Here is a 17,591-nt window from a genome sequence, read left to right as displayed (position 1 = left end):
GAGAAACCTGATGCTCATTATCCAAAATATATTTACTTATTTAATCCTAATGCACTATAAAAGTAGTTTCAGAATTGCTGACCCATACTGCTATGTAAACAAATTTACTAACCAGAGTACAATATTTGTACATTATTTTCATTTTCAGTCATATTCAGCCAGAATATTATTACTTAAGTTAGTTCTGTTCTTCCCCTTCCACTTCAGTGTGATTATGTTATTCATTTGCAATATGGCTAGTGAACCTGTAATTTTGATTTCCCCCGTGTATGTGAGTGTAACTGAGACATGGGGAAGATCCACCTTCCAGACTCCTTAGGCTTTTATGTAGACTTGATTGGAGACAGGACAGTCCTCTGGTAAATGCCATGGAGTAGCAGGCCCCCTGGGCTCATTACCTTGGCCCCAGTCCACATCTCCTCTCCTGATTCTAAAGGAGCCTAAAGCTGCCCTTGGGTAATGAAACTTGAATACTCAGCAGCCTAAATATGACCACAGGATAAAAAGGGGGAACATGCCTAGCCAGCTTGCAGTGAGCGGCTAGATAACAGGAAACTCTTGTCAGCGCCCTCAGAATGGTTCACTGGCACAAACCCAACAGCAAGCTATATAGAGTATTTGTAGGAAGACTTTAAAGAATCTGTTTCTAGGAGGAGTTCCAGTTCAAGCTCCTTTAATTCTTGTAATTCCCTTTGCTTTAACTGTGGATTGTATTTGTTTCCGCAAACAATCTCTTAGCATCATGTGTGGGCCCAGTCATTCAATAGGAGACTTGTGAGAGAAACAGAGCTGGCCCTCTCATCCAACCAGAAGTTCAGGTGCAGTGGTGTCCATGCGTCTTCCCCACATATTTCATTTCCTGGTCCCTTTGTTTTATCAAAAACATCTCTTTTTGTATAGAAACTTTCTACTTCCATTTTCCATCCTATTTTCTCTTTGATCTTGCAGTGAAATCTCTCGGGGAGATGCAGCAATCCTCATGTTATTGCTAATTAGCAGAAACAACAAGGGATTAACTATGAAACTCTTATACTATTTGGGAAATGGCCCTCTTAATTCTCACCCTGTTCCGAAATACATTTTATGTTTCCTTAGGAAGATAAGAAAGTCTGTGATCTCTTGCTGCTTGTGAAAGTTGAAGAGAACAATGAAAGATGGGTTGATACTAACCTAAATATTAATTCTGTGCGGGAAGGTTTTTGGTTTACTTATGGTTGGGTTTTTCTGTTAGTAAGATAATAGTGACCCAAAGGAATCATTGCTTAAGGCATAGCACCTTCTAAACCACCACCACCACCACCCCGCCCAACTAAACCAGGGGAACATGATACAAGAACATGAAGAAAAGAAGCCTGGATTTTTCTGACAAGATGATGAAAACTGTAGTTAAGCACCTCGATTTATATAGCACAATTCATCCCCAAAGATCTTCGTTCTGTCGGGACTGCCTACATGCCACTGAAGTAAAGCCATTTCTGAGTGGAAACATAGCAACCATCCTCTCTCTGTCTAAGGAAGGAAATGAGGGAAAAGCCTCTTTGCAAATTAAACTGCAGAGAAAGAAATGTCGGGCACATATGAAGGACATTGCGATTCTTGTAACTCTCCCCTCTAAGCTTACTGCCAAAGAGCAAGTGTGGTACGCATTTTAGGAGAGTTCTGAAACAGTAAATATTACTTCATACAGCTAACTCTGGGAAATTTCCAAGTAAAATTTTATCAGCATTAGTAAGGAGGTAGTTTATTCTGCTGTTCTATTCTGTCTTACCCTCACCCTGTGAGTCACTCACGTTTCGCATTCTCCTGGAAGGGACAGTGAGGGCCACTTTACCGAAACATCGTGTTGGTGTTTTGCTTTTCAAAATGCCATGGAGCCGTTTTTGAGCCAGAGGTTCCAATTCATGTATAAGTAATTTTTTTGTCTTTTGAGAAAAGTACTGATTAAATTCTGCTTTTAAAAAAATAAGAAAAGAGCCTTTGGCGTAAATGGAGCCCATTCCATACAATTTTACAGTATAAAATATCTTTTCTCCTAAATATTAGACATTTCAGGTGAATATTTTTAACGATCTTGAGAACCACATGGGTAGAAACAAATGACATCATACTGTTTTACTGTCAGACTACCCTGGAGGTGAACCTAACATTTGTCTCATATATTCTGAGGTGAGCTGTACTCTTGCCTTAGTTCGAGTGTGTGTGGCTGGGAGTGGGGGAGAATGGGCAGGGAGTGGGTGTTGGTAGAGGAGGAAGGAAATCTAGAAGAGGAAAGAAGAAAGGAGAGAGGTCATGGGAAGCAGCAGGACTGCCCTCCCTGAAAACTGGTCTAAGCTATGTTGAGGAAGGAGGACTATGCTAATGAATAGGCAGGTTATAGGTTGTATTGTGATCATTCTTTGAAAGACCCCAGAGAGTTTTGCTTGTTAAGAATTTACTGCATGGTACAATTAAGCAATTGCTTTCTGAAATTGTATTATTTCTGAAGTGAAACAGAATTAGATTAATAAAAGCAATATTATTGATTAAAGTTCTTAGCAGAAATTAAGAAGAATTTACAAAATGTCCTTATGTTGGCAATACATATGCGCACATTTAATGAGTGAAGTGATAGAATGTCTGGTATATGGGCTTTATTTGTAAATATTCCAGAAAAAAAAATGGATGAAGGAGAGAGAAAATAAGATCAGCAAAATGTTGGTAATTTTTAAAGCTGAATGAGGAATTTATTCTTCTGTTCTACTTTTGGGTGTTTGTTCAATTTCTATAATAAGGGTGTTTTTTGTTTTTGTTTTTGTTTTAAGTTTAAAAAGGGAAGGAGAAAAAAAATTTAAATACTGAAGTTAAAAGAGCTTTACATCTTCTGGGATATAACAAAAGTAGCTTTTTTTCTGTAACCAGTGTTAGCATTTCTCACAGATTTCGTTGTCAGAGTTTAGGCCTCTGGGCTTTTCCATAGAACTAGGCATTGTCTAGGTCTTAGCACTGTGTGCAGAGAACTGAATGTATTTTTCCCTAATGTAATTAGTTATAGGAGTGTTTATGCTTTGGGGTAGGGGCACTACGGTTTCCTCTCTTTTCTTTGGGGCATAATTATGAAAATCAGGAGTAGGGTTGGTCACAGGGTACTCCTTCTGAAGGGCATTCATTTTGCCTGATGGGATCCTCCTCTCCTCAACCCCCAGGGACTGCAGAGGTTCTGTCAGGCTTTTGCCTAGCTGTAGTGGTCCCCGAAAGGAAAAAAGTTACTTCCTTACGTAGCTATAGACCCCCTATTCCTTTGGGCCAGGGAGCAGCAAGGAGTCACCTAGCAAGGGTCCTAGGGGGCATGTAGCTTTCTTCCTGATGTGGAGTCATGCGTTGGCCAACTCCCCTCGACCACTGGTTGCACCACAGTTAGTTCTGTTCAGCAGAAATAAATTGTAAACTTGTTGACATTTTTGTCCTCTTTACAATGCATTGTTTATTTTTTCATGACTGAGAATTTTGATGCAATTATCACTGAGCTTTCTGACAAAAGGGAAATAGCTGAGGAATTTTGATGAGTTACCCACTTCATTAATCAGAACAAGCATCTCTAGTGACAGGGTTAGAATTACAATGAAGATTAGATAGCAAATTGCTGTTCCACCTAACGTCAATCACTCTCCGTGACAGCAGTGTGATTACACTTCAGGGAAGAGCTTTTCTTGCCAACAAAAGGAGGGCAACTCCAGTGCAGGTAATAAATTTAGCAGGGCGAGCTGTCATTTCTTCTCTTGAGTGGAATCCTTAACGATCAAATGATGTCTTGTGGAAGATTTTGAGAGGAGAGGAGCATTTCCTTTAAAAACTTCCTAAATTTCGCTTTATAGTATTTTATTTTGTAAATTATTAGAGATAATGTATTTAGGAGCAATTCTTCCCACCATGATTTTCAGAATTTTACTTACCTGTAGAAAACCTTGATTTTTATCACTACTATGTTAAAGTTAAAATCCATGACTATATTTGAAAATCTATCAGAAATAAAACATGGTACAGAAATAAAGGAACTGGGTAAGAAAGGGAGGGAGGTCAGCCTAGTCATCCAGCTAGTTAAAACATTAAATTCTGAAACAAAACTTATTAATTAGAATGTATTAAACAGAGTGTATTCCTCTTCCAACCCGATTATGCTATTAAATAATAATTCTTGTTTCAGAAAGCAAAAGGATAGAGCATGGTTGTCGCTCCAGAGTGCAGTACTGAAGAGGAGAAGCAGGCCTGGGAACAGCAGGGACTCAGCTGGGGGGAGAGGTAATAGAAGGAATAAATAGCTCATGACTATGGAAGTATGCCACTTCTCATCCCTTCTAAATAAAAGCAGAGTGCTGGCATCTTCCAGAGAAGACGGGACTGAGAATACTCTCCTTTCCCAAATACTTTCCTCCAGCCACATTTATGGGACTCCCATTTGCCTGAATAACGTTTGCTATGAGTCAAGAATAACTAAGTGGCTATTCTTGGTTCACACTTGTATTTTTTCATTTAAATTTTAATGGGATTGCTCTTTTGAATAGACAGGAAAAAAACCAATAAGTCGATTTCAAGAAAGCAGTTGCTGTGAGTCTGTCACTTTGTTGTTACCACCTTCTACGTAGTAAAACTGAATTATAGACCTTTAAAACTGATTATTTCCCTTTCAAAATCCAAACGTAACTGTTTTAAAGAAATATGTTGACTATAGCATGTATGAACTCAGATTTTTCCCTCTTAAATTCAGTTTTATTCTAGAGGTGCTCTTCTACCATAGTTGGTTATGTACTGACTTCTTTCTCTTTCAGTATAAAAGAAACAGAGATTTTGCCCTTCATTTTTAGGAGACTTTTTGCCTAATAGTTTGGGTCATCAGGATGCCAGTATGTTTTGGTTTTAGCCTTAGATGTACCACTGCCTTTTCACTCTGTGAATTTAGTCATTAACCCTTCTCTACATGAAGTTCAGCTTGGTAAGGAAATCATAGTAATACCTGCAGTCTCTCTGTTTTATAATGATGGCCTATGAATTAATAAAATGCATATAATATTGTGCTTACAGTAATGCCTTGAACTTAATAGACAAGGAATGTAGAAATCCAAGAAGCACACTATTAATAGTGTTATTATTGTCTAGGTGGGTTATGTTTATACTATTTCATCACTAGATATATTCTAGGAGTTAAAATTAGAGATAGCTGTACATCAAGAGGAGTCTCTTAAATGAATTTGGTAGACAGAGGATATTTTCTTTTGACAATGGCACACAAGTTAACAGTTTATTTTTTTCATGCTCTATTTTGTGGGTTAGACCGGCAAATAATAATGCAGAAACTTAACCTGGCAACTATGTGTATGTGTCTGTTCCTTTTTATGACTGCAGGCATAACCTGTATTCAGCAAATCTCCCTTCCTTCCTCCATCTCTTCTCTTCTTCCCTTACTTCCAGGGGATCGAAGGTGAAGGTCTAGACAGTATGCCCTCATTTGACATGATGGAAAGGGAGTGAGAGCTTTTTAAAGTTTGCTGTGGTTTCTCTAAAGAAGATTTTGTAATTTGTCTAAATGGGAATAGACCTGAATTCTTGTGTAAGAAAACATTGCTAGCCAAATGGGCTGTTTCTAAGAATTCTAACGTATGTTCCCTTAGGTCATTAGTCTTTTAATTTTTTTTTTAAATTTATTTATTTGACGGACAGAGATCACAAGTAAGCAGAGAGGCAGACAGAGAGAGAGAGAGAGGAGGAAGCAGGCTCCCCGCCGAGCAGAGAGCCCGATATGGGGCTTGATCCCAGGACCCTAGGATCATGACCTGAGCCGAAGGCAGAGGCTTTAACCCACTGAGCCACCCAGGTGCCCCCATTAGTCTTTTAATTTATTTGCCCTCTTTCCCTACAGCCTCTCAAAAGAGATATTATATCTTAATTTTGTTCAGAGTTCCCCAATTTAAACCCAGTGGTGGCTGCTTACTAGATGTTGAAATAGTGAAAGGTAAGTGTTGTTACACAGACAGAAGCAGTTAATACAGCTGACCCCAGGAGAGCTAGCAAGTGCTTGGAGCTGGTCATCAGGTCCCCCTCTGCCTCCCACAAAATCGCTTTCTGTGAGGTTCTTTTCTGTTGTATTGCTATCGACTCCTGGTACAACTCTCAGATTTTCCATTTCCATTCATGGGACTCAGTCCCCTCCTTCTGGAGGCTCACAGTCTAGTGGAAACCAGTGAACAGGTGGTTATAGTACAGTGTAATGAGTGTTTTGATGGAAGAAAGCAGAGGCTGCTCTGGGAACACAGTAGAAGGACGCTTATATTTGGGGAGAGTGGTTGGTAACAGGATAACTTCCAGAGAGAAGTGAGTCCTGAAGTAGTCAGTCAAAGAAAGGGCAGAAAAGGGGGACTAAGAAATTAGTATGAACATAGGAAAGCGTTAAACAGTGTGGTTGATGTAAGGCCAAGAGCTGAAAGTCACGGGATGTAGTGGGAACATGAAGTTTACTGTGAAGGTTGGAGATATAGGCAAGGGCTAGATCTCAGAGATTTTCTTAGACTAGGACCATGAATAAAGTACTTCTCTGGGGACATCCTCAGGCTCAGTGGAACTTACTGTTAGATGCACGTCGTGGAAGATTCCAGACATCCCAAGCAGCTGGTCTCTAGGCACTCACCAAAGCTCTGTCATGGTCATTGGTGGCTCAGCTAAAGCTATCTTGTTTCCAGGGACCAGAGACCCCCATTCTGTCCTCCAGGGGGTCTTCCACATTCCTTTGTGCAGGACATCAGCAGTGTTAATAATAGGAATGAATTAATCAGTTGGTATTTTAAACTCCAAGACAAACTAGCAGTCTTACTGGAAGCAGTTGTTTCAAGCTTTTCAAACAAGTCCCTGAACTCGGGTCTTAGATGTGGCTGTTACTCAGGCTCCCCATAGGACTGATGCTTTACAGGGAGAACTAAGTATTGGAGTTTAAGTCATGAACCTGAGAGTAGCTCAGCTGCATGACTTGAATATTTGTTGTCGTTATTAGCATAAAGCAGTTGTACTTTGTTCCCTTCCATCAAGACAGCAGTTCCTAGATTTGCTAGAAAAAGTGTGAGGGGGGAATCTGAGGTGACAGCTCTCGGTATTAGATATTAGAGACACGAGTGCTCATCAGTGGTGATTTTCCACATATTTCTGTTGCAGTGTCAAAAACGATATTTCTCTGCCTGGCACAAGCTGATTCTTGATCATAGGATTAAGCTGGGAAAAGCTGGGACCCTCTCCGACTGGAAGTTTCAGCTGAAGGTCCTGAGGGCCTGGAGAGACTACAGCAGATCCCAGAAGTTGGCGCGGGAGACTGAAGCCATGCAGAATGACCTTAGGGAAGAAAACAGGTACTGTTATTTGTATCATGAAAACCCTGGTGTGTTTAGGGCATTTTTCCTCGTGAAGAATTCTGAAATAAGATCTAAAAAGTAGATCATCCATTATAAAATGTGGTTATTGCTGCTTTTTTTTCCCCTCTAGAAAAAAGCTAGAAAATTTTAACTGCAAATTTTAAGTGAAAAACATTTAATTAAAATATTCTAATGTCCATGCTTTCCTTTTTGATGGAAGCAAGTATTATTCTTTTTCCCTGGTCCTCTGATGTCACAACATTGTACCTTGGACCATCTTACAATTCAGAAGACAGTTTGGTTTATAAACGAGTAATTCTCATTGATAGAAATCCCTGTCTGCACACAGAATGTTAATTAGGGACACAGGGAACATACATTTGGGAGGGCAGACCTGCCAAGGTAATTCCTCCCACTCCTCCATCTTTTGTTCTACACCCTGTTTAGAGGTTTTTGATACCTTTATATCGGCTCCCTCTTACGCTTGTGAATGACAGAACTTGTCTTCAAATAAAACTTGCTTTGTCCCAGCATCTTAAAATTAAATACATTTTCTTCTTTTCATTTCCAAGTTCAACTTTGCACCCTTGAACCTAAATCATGGCTTTAAAAGGAACCATTTGTTTATTTCGGGGTGGGGACAGTTTATGTTCTTGTGTGTGATCACTTCTCTCACTGGCAACTCTGTTAGCCATTCAGGGTGAAACTTGAATGAATGGTATGTGAAATCATTGTTATGTAGAGGGAAATAGTGCCCCCTAGAGTTGTGCAACCCTGTGACAGCATCTGGCCCCGGGGTGGATACACAGGAGCCTGACGCATAGCCTCACAGTTCTGTAGGGAAGACAAGATCTAGAAACGGGACAAGTGTTGAGCAGCATCATAAACTGCATAGTGTGTCCCCTTTGCTACTGAGAATTTAGCAGAACAGAGTGTCCCAGGGACTGGGTAGGCTCCTGCAGAGTGCCAGGAAGGACTTCATCAGGAAGGTAGATCGTGAACTGGACTCCTTACCACAAGTAGATCACCCCTAGATGAGGATGGGGAGATGAGGTAATGGCATGTAGTGTAGCCATCCAGGTGGGCTGGAGATCATCAAGTATGTGGTTCTCAAGTTCATCAACTTGTGAAAGTCCTTGAATGCCAAGACAAGGAGTTTAGGGATTCTTTGTTAAATAAAGGTGAATTTTTGACAGATTTTAAGCAGAAGGATGACTTAGTTACCCTTTCTTTACAATATGCTGGGGGAATCTTCATTGGGGTGGGAGAGGGGGGAAGGCAGCATAGAAAACTCTTTCCCATAATTTGTTTCTAAGTTCTCAGTATCCAGTGATTGATAAAAGGAATTGGGATGATAGCCTACTGATAAATGAATGGCTAGCAGGGTTTGCTGGGTAAAAGAGGGAAACTGGAGGTGCTATAAAGGGGAAGCAACATGAGTGAGGGCATGAAGGGAGTAGAAACTGAGTAAGGAAGTTAAAAGTGTCCTGTGAAATTTATATGCCAGAAGAAACTTGTGGAAGAAAAATCTGAAGAACTTGAGATTTCATTCCAATTAAACTGTTTAAATATAAAAATCACTAAATGGGGATTTCATAATAGCATGATGTGCCAATTTTTTAAAAGATCTTAGAACTTTTTGTCTCGTATCTGTGAATTATTTTCAGGTGTCTATTTTTAAATGTTCAGAATGGGTACTACATTTTTCTTAAGTGCCAGAGTTAGAAAACACATAATAATTTTTTTACTACAAACTTTAGAGCAAAAAAATCTTAGAGTAGGAAGTCACCTCAAGGATCGTCTAATCTTGCCCATCATTTTACAGATGTTAAAAGAAAGGCCTAAAGAGAGTAAACAACTCCCTCAAGGTCTTGAAGGTAAGAGTAGCTAATCCAAGACTAGAGTCTGGTTTTTTGATTCTGAATCAGGTGCTTTTTCCTATACCACCCTGCTTCTGTGTTAAATGTTAAATTGCATCTAGGTGCTAAGACAGCCATATTTTTCAGTTCCATGGCAATTTACTTTAGATGGTTGCAGATGAAAAATAAAGTGGTAATTAAAAAATGATAAGTCATGCTAGAAACATGAGAAGAAAGGAGCTATTAAATACAAACCATCCTTTGTGCTGCTTTCCTACAAATTCCTGGCTCCTCTGCATGTTTTTCTTTGTTCTAGAAATTAAGTTGGGTGCTTTTGTTCAAAGAAGTTTGGGATATTAAAGGTGGGGAAAAAGCTCAGAGGTAGATCCTATGAGCAGAAACCAAGAAATGTCCGTGGGATTGAGCATGTCTGGAGAGCCTCTTTTCTGTGTTCATCAGAGTTTCTCCTTATACCTCACTGGGCACCAAATATATATTTGTTGAATAATAAGTGAGTCAGTAAGTGAATGAGCTCTGTGGCTCATCCACCCGGACATGGAAATCATGTGCTGTGCCCATGACTCAGATGTCAGCTATGTCCTTATCCTCCAGCTCCTGATCCCCATTTGTTTTTGACACCTAGAGTTTACCCCCACTGGCCTGTCCCCTGTTCAGGGTCCAGCTTTCCTGGCTTGCTTGCTCCTTCCTTCCTTCCTTCCTCTTTCTTTTCTTTTCTTTTCTTTCTTTCTCTTTCTCTCTCTCTCTCTCTTCTATTTTTATCTATCTCTTTTCTTTTAAAAATAGCTATGGAAGGGGTATTATAAAATTCCAGTACCATATCATAATACAATCTCAACATTAACAAATATTCCCAGATCCTGAGAATTCACCTGCTTAGATAATACAACAAAAACCTGGTGCACACACGAAGTTAGGTCCTTTGATCCTCTCTCCCTTCCTCTCTTACATTTATGGCCAGCCCTGGACAAAATTAGGAAGAAGCAGGGCTTGTTTTCAGCATCTTCCACCAGCCCTTCCTGAGCCCCTGTTTTCTCAGTTCTCACCTGAGAAGCACCTCTGTCCTTCCCTTACTAACCTCCACATTGCCTGCAGTCCTTCCCTCTCTTACACCAGAGTTCTGTGCCTTTCCTAGAACATGCTTTTATCTCTTCCCTTTGTCCCTCAAGTCCCTCATACTTTTTTACTGTGATCCTCAATTAATGTTATCCCTCTCAGGAAACTTCTTATACTTTCACAGGTGTTGTCTGGAAACAGTGCCCAAAATGTCAGTGATGGGGATCTGAGGACTTGAGCGTCCTGTGGCCAGCTGGTGGACAAACTGGCCCTTTGGCTTCCCTGAAACCATAGCATTCATTTGTTCACTCATTCTGTCATTCCATTTGATAGAATATATTCTTTCAGCCAACCAGCTTTACTGATGTTTACAGTACAGTACAGTACAGGAAAGGGGACTTGGGAAAAAAGTGTTAAACGCTTACCTTCTAGGAGTTTTCAGTCTAAGTGAAGTGAAAAATGGTACCCAAATACTAAAAATAATTGCAACAGAAGGCACCACAAAAAAATACTTAGGAGTGACATAGACTTGGCTATCGTACATTATAATCCCCCGAGGAGCTTTTTAAAAATAGGAATTCATGGGCCCCATCTTCTGAGCGAGAAGTGTGGCTAAGTAGGAGATGGTGTTTTTTAATTTGGGGAAAAAACTGGTAAACCAGCACACAGCCAGCTTGTGGGAGCAGGCTGGGGTGAGCCCACATGCTAGCCTAGAGGTAGGGAGGCTGAGCTGAAAATAGACTGTCAGGTATTTCCATATCCCCACACCTCATTTTAGCATTCTTTTGGGCAATCACTTATGGAGCCCCTCTGCATATCATGTTCGGTGCTCTTACCTCCATATTCACCTGGGTAACCAGGCAAGAGGCCAGAAACTGCATGGCATCCAAAGCTGGTAAAGCTCCTCATAGGTCTGTCAGACAGGCAGGGGGCCCACACTTGCACTGCCTGGCTCGCTTTAAAACTCTTTCAGACAGAATCATTGTCAGCTTCCACTCTTTCCCTGGGGGCTGCCTGGTGCATTATTGAATGCATTAGCTTATCCATCCCCATTCCTGCTCATCCCAAATGCAGCTGTTCGCACCGCTGCTGTTTTCGTGTTCTGCGTCAGAGTTTAGCACTCAATCCGATCACGAGTGTGTGGTTATTTATTTATCATTTCTCATTTCCTTTTAAAAAATTCAAGACACTTTTTAGATATCTAGTGGTCTTGTCCTAGGAGAGTGTTAACTTCCATGAGAATTTGTTCTATATATTCAGGGGTGGTGTTGGGTGTGTGTGTGTGTGTGTGTGTGTGTGTGTGTTTTCAATTAGATCTTTAAAAAAAAAAAAATCCTGTAGGACAGGCAATGTAGGTTTTGTTGTTTTTTAGGGTGACACCATTTTTAGGAGAAAACTGAGGCTTAGAAACTTCCAAGGACTTATCTATTGTCCCCTGTCTCGTTAGTATTCTTCTGACTTAACAGGTTCTAGAACATGTGCTGATCAGTAAGCATCATTTGAGGTGTTGATTCTGAACAGCACAGTTCATATTTAAATTCCTATTTAAACCTTTATATTTTATATTCTTAGGTGTGAAATAATAGAAGATACAAATTGGTCTCTGCCCCTGTTTCCTGAACAGATCTCTTAAAACCCATGTAATTTCCTAAGTGTTAAGAGTACTAGGAACATCTCTTGTTCTAATATTGATCTTTGACCTCTGTTCCTGACACAGAACGCTTGAAACCCTTGTAATTTCCTGAGTGATAGGAGTGTCTTTTGTTCTAATGAGATAGCTCTGGTTTGGCTCCTGGATGGCTCTTGGTTGAGGGTTGGTCACTGGAAAGACCAAGCCATGATCAGAAACCTGGAATTTTGGGCCTTGTCCCCCATTCTCTTGAAAAAGGAAAAAGGCTTAAATGGAGTTAACATCAACCATAGCTACATGATGAAGCCTCCATAAAAATCCCAAAAGTACGGCGTTCAAGGAACTTCCAGGCAGGTGAACACATCCACATTGACACTCCAAATACAATGGGGGCAGAAGCTCTTGTGCTCAGGAGCCTCCCAGACCTCACTTTATGCATCTCTTTATCTGGCTTTTCATCTATATCCTTCATCATATCCTTCAATAAACTGGTCAACCTAAATGTTTCCCTGAGTTGTGTGAGCTACTCTAGTAAATTAATCAAACCCAAGGATGGGGTGGTTGGAACCTCTGATCTATAACCAATTGATCAGAAGCACAGGTGATAGATAACCTGGGTTTGTGACTGACATCTGAAGCTGGGGGAGGAGGGAAGGAGGGAGAGTCTTATGGGACTGAGCCTTTAACCTGTGGGATCTGACACTGTCTTTGGGGTAGATAGTCTCAGAACTGAGTTGAATTCTTGGATACCCTCCTGTGTGTCCAAGAGTTGTTTGTTGGCCTGGGGAAAAACTTCTACACATTTGGTGACTGTAGTGCTAGAAATGAGGTGTTCTCTGAAAAGGTAAAGGAGACAAGCACAGGAGACAAACGTGGTGGGGAAGAATCAGGTTTTTCCTTGAAGAGGAAAGAAAATGGAGTTTTTTCCATCATATTTGGTCTTTAGGGACAGCCTTTTTGTGCATGTAGTTATGTAACGATGATGATCAATTTATATACTCTTGCTAGAAATTCCCAGATTTCAGTTTGGAAGCATGTTTTCCTTAACGGAACTCTGTTCTTCATTTTATGATTATCTGGGAACTGTATCTGAAACCATTTCTTTTGGTTAGCTTACCTAAGTACTGCATCAGATTGAGGTTTTAGGAAGTTTAAGTAATTTTTCACTTTCAGAAATATTTATGTCTTTAGTGTGATCTTTTAAAAAATATGGAAATTAGCTTATTTGGAATATTATCCCTCTGCCGAAGTGAACTGCAGAGGAAAGGAATAAAACCAGCCTTGTGTCTGGATCCCTAGCTTCTGCATTTCTGCTCTTCCATTTCAATGCATAAATGTAGATATCTTAAATACATTTTGAAGTCCCCTACATAACCACTATAGCGTGGGCTCTAAGCACTTTGGTCAACATGCAATTTTTACCCATTTTCTTACTGTTTAGTCTTTTTTCTGATAGTTGCAGAAATATTTTTCTCTTTGTCTTTTTATAGTGTCCAAATAATCTCTTCCATGACAGTCGCTTACCCTAATGCTGCTTTTGGCTGTTTATGCTCTAAAAACATGAAATTAACACATCAGGTAAATTTCACACTCCCCCTTCCTGAGCAGATTGATGTAAATTGAATTTCACATTAATCAGACAGAGCAAAATATATCTTCTATCCAGTGGAAATTTATGATCTTCACTTAAGAAAAGTGCTATAGGCTTTTTACTTGTTTCACTATTTAAACATTGATGTTTTGGAGCTTTTTTCTTACCTGGATTGCTACCTGATCTGTTATCCTTATTTCCTCTAAAATTTGTATTTTAAAGTTACTCAGCCCATATTAGATAATTTATTTCCATCAAATTAAATTCGATGTATAAATATTACCGCCTATATTGTACTTTTATTACAAAAACATCAATCAAGTATTAATTGAGTACCTGTCATTAATACAGTAGAGGGAAGCAATTAAATACAATGAAATACACTGTTGGCAGAGTTGTTGTTAGTGTTTATCCTGAATTTCACTATTTCAGTTGACTCTACTCTCACTGATTGGTTGTTTCATCCAACTCCTCTGACATAGGTTAAATTCTGTGACTTTAGAGTAGTCTTTTTCAAATCAAGGGTTTTAACCAATTTGTGGGTCCTGAAATCAGGCTCTAGGTGAGCTATATTTTTCAAAGAAGGGGAATGGAACAGAAATGCCAGAATGCTCCTCAGGTAGTAAGGGTGAATATTGTTTAGTGAAACATCTGTTCCAATTATATATACTTTTGTTTCATACACACACACATATATACTTAAACTTGTATATTGTGTCACAGTGTAACATTTTTCTTACTGTAGGTGCCAGTCAAAAAAGATTTAAATCACTTAGGCATTTAAGAACTCTAGAAATGTTCTCCTGACTCATTGACTTAAGAACTTTATGATTTTTCTAATATATATATGACCCCAAAGAGTCCATGAGGCGTGCTAAGCATTATGGATGTTTAACAGAAATGGGTATGCAAATAGTATTATAGAGAACTTATTTGAGTCACCTTTACAAAATGAAATCAAGTAGGTTTCTAAACAATAGATTTTAAACCTCCAAACTGACCCCTGATGCGATATAATAAGTTCCAAACTCTACACCTTACTTCTTCAGGGGTAATAATCATCCACTTGTAGATAGAACTCAGAGACCTCCATGCCCGAATTCTCAACTGGCCACCACAAAAATGTCTCCTAATGGAGATCCTCTTTGGGAAGGAAGGTAACAGGCAGTTCCCAGCTCCACTCAGTGATGTCCCTTAATAGCACAAAGTTTCCAGGAATCAAAAGGAGCTCTTCCTTATGAAGAGAATAAACCAGACCCGCTACTGGACTGTGAATGAGTTCCATGAGAGCAAGAGCTTTGTCTTTGACATGTCTTTCACACGTTTCTGGTGTTGAGCAGGTATCTTTCATTCATTCATTTTAAGGGTTTGATAAATGAATCCTTCTCTTTAGAGACCCTGTCTCTGATCACATCCTTCTTTCATAAGAGACACACTCATTGATGTTATATAAGCCTTATACTTAATTTATTATTGACAGTTCACTTGTTATATCTTCTTCCATTCCCTTTCTTCCAAACCTCTGTCTTCCTTAGATTTGCAAGCATGGCAGAAATCTCCCTCATGCATTCATCATTTTAAAAGTGGTTATTTATATGCCTATTTCTTTTGCTCCTTCCCCTCTATAAGCACTCAGAAACTATTTTATGGTAATTTTAAAAATGTAATATGCCTCTGTGATGTGATAGAACTCTTTCTTCTGAGGCAATCTCTTAAGGTGCCAACATCCTCTACAAGCAGACCTTTTGTACCAGGGAGTTTGATAAAGCGATTCCATTTAGCTTAAATAAGAGGATATGATGCATCTAAGATGGAACATTTCTGGGACTCTTTTATACTTGTGTTTCACGTGTATTATCATGATAATAAGCTGTAAATAGCTTCTTATTAACGGGAAATACTTTGTTACTTAGAAAACAACAGCTGGCCAGTGAGTGTAACCGGAAACAGGTTCTCCGACACCACTTTACAGAATGGCAGCGTTGGCACCGTGCGGAGATCCTGAAGAGGGAGCTGGCTCTAGCAAAGGAGGAAACTAGGAAGAAAATGAATGAGCTGCTGGAGGCAGCCTCACTAGGGAAGCTCAGCACAAAGGGGTCATCAGGCATCAGTCTACTTGAGGAGGCAGCAGCTGTGGTGGATCCACCTGTAAGACATGGAGAGGTACATTGTTTTTGCTTGGCCTTCTGTTTATTAAACAGTGGCGTTTGAGCTCTGCCCTTGTGTAGCCTGGGTTATGTTAGCCGCTGTCGGATTGCCTTCCCTGGACTGTATAGAGGGTGTGAGCTGTGTACAGTGTACAGAGGTTACCTTTCAGTCAGTGTTTATTTTCTTGAACCGAATCTTCTTTTTATATATCACATACAAACTTTGGTATACTTGAGACTTGGTAGGGACATAATATAGAGAGGTAATTGAAAACAACTAAGTGAAAGACTCCTTCAGGAATAGTTGTATAAAGCATTGATTATAACTCTGGAACTCCTCATACTTGATCATCAGACGTTTCCTATCTAAATGAGCTTGTGATACACACACACACATACATACATACATACATATGGGAAATTTTTAAGTTTTTATTTTTCTAATAAGAAAAATCATATGTGTTAATTATGATAATTTGATAGGAGAAAATGACAGAGAAAAAGCAAAGTAGCCTATAATTCCATCATCTGGAGATAACCACCAGTGACATGTTGAATAGCTATATAGTCTTTCTCTATTCAGGCATATGCAGATTTTTCTCCTTAATATTTTATTTAGCTTTTAAATGTTCTTCAGCCAAGTTATTGAGGATACCTACTTTTTCATAATACATAATACAGAGGAAGTAAGGCCATTTTTTCCCTAATAATAATTTAACTGTTCTGTTTTTCTAAAAAAAAAAAAAAGTTGCAGTTTCACAATATATAACATGAGGATTTTCTGTCACTAAATCTACTGCTGCAACATTAGTTCTCAGCTGACAGTAAACCACAGATAAGAACTGCTCAGTCAGCATTTCTGGTTGTGGGGTACCTGTATTATTTTTTTTTACTTTCATAGGTGAACCTGATGAATACCCTGTGATTAAGGACTGCTATTCAGTGCCATCATTTTGTAATGGCTCTCAGATATTCAATCATGAACTCTAAGCTAGAATCTGTTTACCTTTTTCTGTATTGCTGGACATTTAAGTTGTTTCCAGTTTGTCACTATTGCAAACAGTGCTTCAGTGATCATCCTTGTAACGAAATCTTTGCACACATCCACTTTTACTTAAATGCTTTACTTAGGATATAAAAGATAGAATATTTTTATATTATTATATTTATCTTGTTTTTATTATATTTTATAATAAATATTCTAAAAATAGAATGCACATTTTAGAAACTATTATCAAATTGCCTTTCTAGAAAGGCTGTGCCAAAGAAATGCCTACTTTCCTGCCTTGTAACACATTTTCATTTTTGTTAAGTTGATAGTAAAATATTTTCATCTTATTATTGCTTCAGCATTTGCATTTTTTTATTACTAGTGAGGTTACATATTTTCTGTAATGGCCGTTTACATATATATGTATGTGAAAATGGATATAGAAAGATAGATATTTAATGACTTGTCTATTCATATACCCTTATACGTTTTTCTACTTTTTCATATTTATAGGAGCTCTTTATATTTTTAACACTACTGGTGTTTTTATTACTATATATTTTGCAAAATTTTTTTTCATTTTTTCATTTGTCTTTTTGGGTAATTTTTGGTGTCTTGGTACTATACAGAGTCTCAGTTTTCATAAAGTGAATCCTATCAATTTTTTATTTCATAATTGCACTTGTCATATTTGAAAAGTCCTTTGGAGAAAATCTTCTACTCCCTCACCTTCATCCCAGACCCTTCCACCTAATGCTATTGAGTATTTAACTCAAACATATAAAATTAAGTTGGGCACCAGAGGGGCCTCAGTCTTGCTTTTTACCCTGATTACTCCCAGCAAGTAGGCTGGTATGTATGTATGTATGTATGTATTATTTTATTTTATTTAATTTATTTTCAGTGTTCCAGAATTCATTGTTTATGCACCA

The 17,591-nt window shown here is 38.9% G+C and overlaps 1 protein-coding gene across 2 annotated transcripts in view; it reads left to right on the top strand.

Annotated features, from left to right (window-relative positions):
• Positions 1–17,591, top strand: part of CCDC191 (coiled-coil domain containing 191) — a 90,392-nt gene that overhangs the window by 28,924 nt on the left and 43,877 nt on the right. For both annotated transcript variants that reach the window (XM_080824197.1, XM_080824196.1), the window contains exons 8-9: positions 7,174–7,364; positions 15,435–15,684. In XM_080824197.1, coding sequence (XP_080680323.1) covers positions 7,174–7,364; positions 15,435–15,684 — 441 coding nt within the window. The remainder of the gene's footprint in view (positions 1–7,173; positions 7,365–15,434; positions 15,685–17,591) is intronic.

This window comes from Martes martes (assembly GCF_963455335.1).
Source record: "Martes martes genome assembly, chromosome: 1".
NCBI classification, from domain to species: Eukaryota; Metazoa; Chordata; class Mammalia; order Carnivora; family Mustelidae; genus Martes; species Martes martes.
This window is presented reverse-complemented; position numbering and strand designations above follow the sequence as displayed.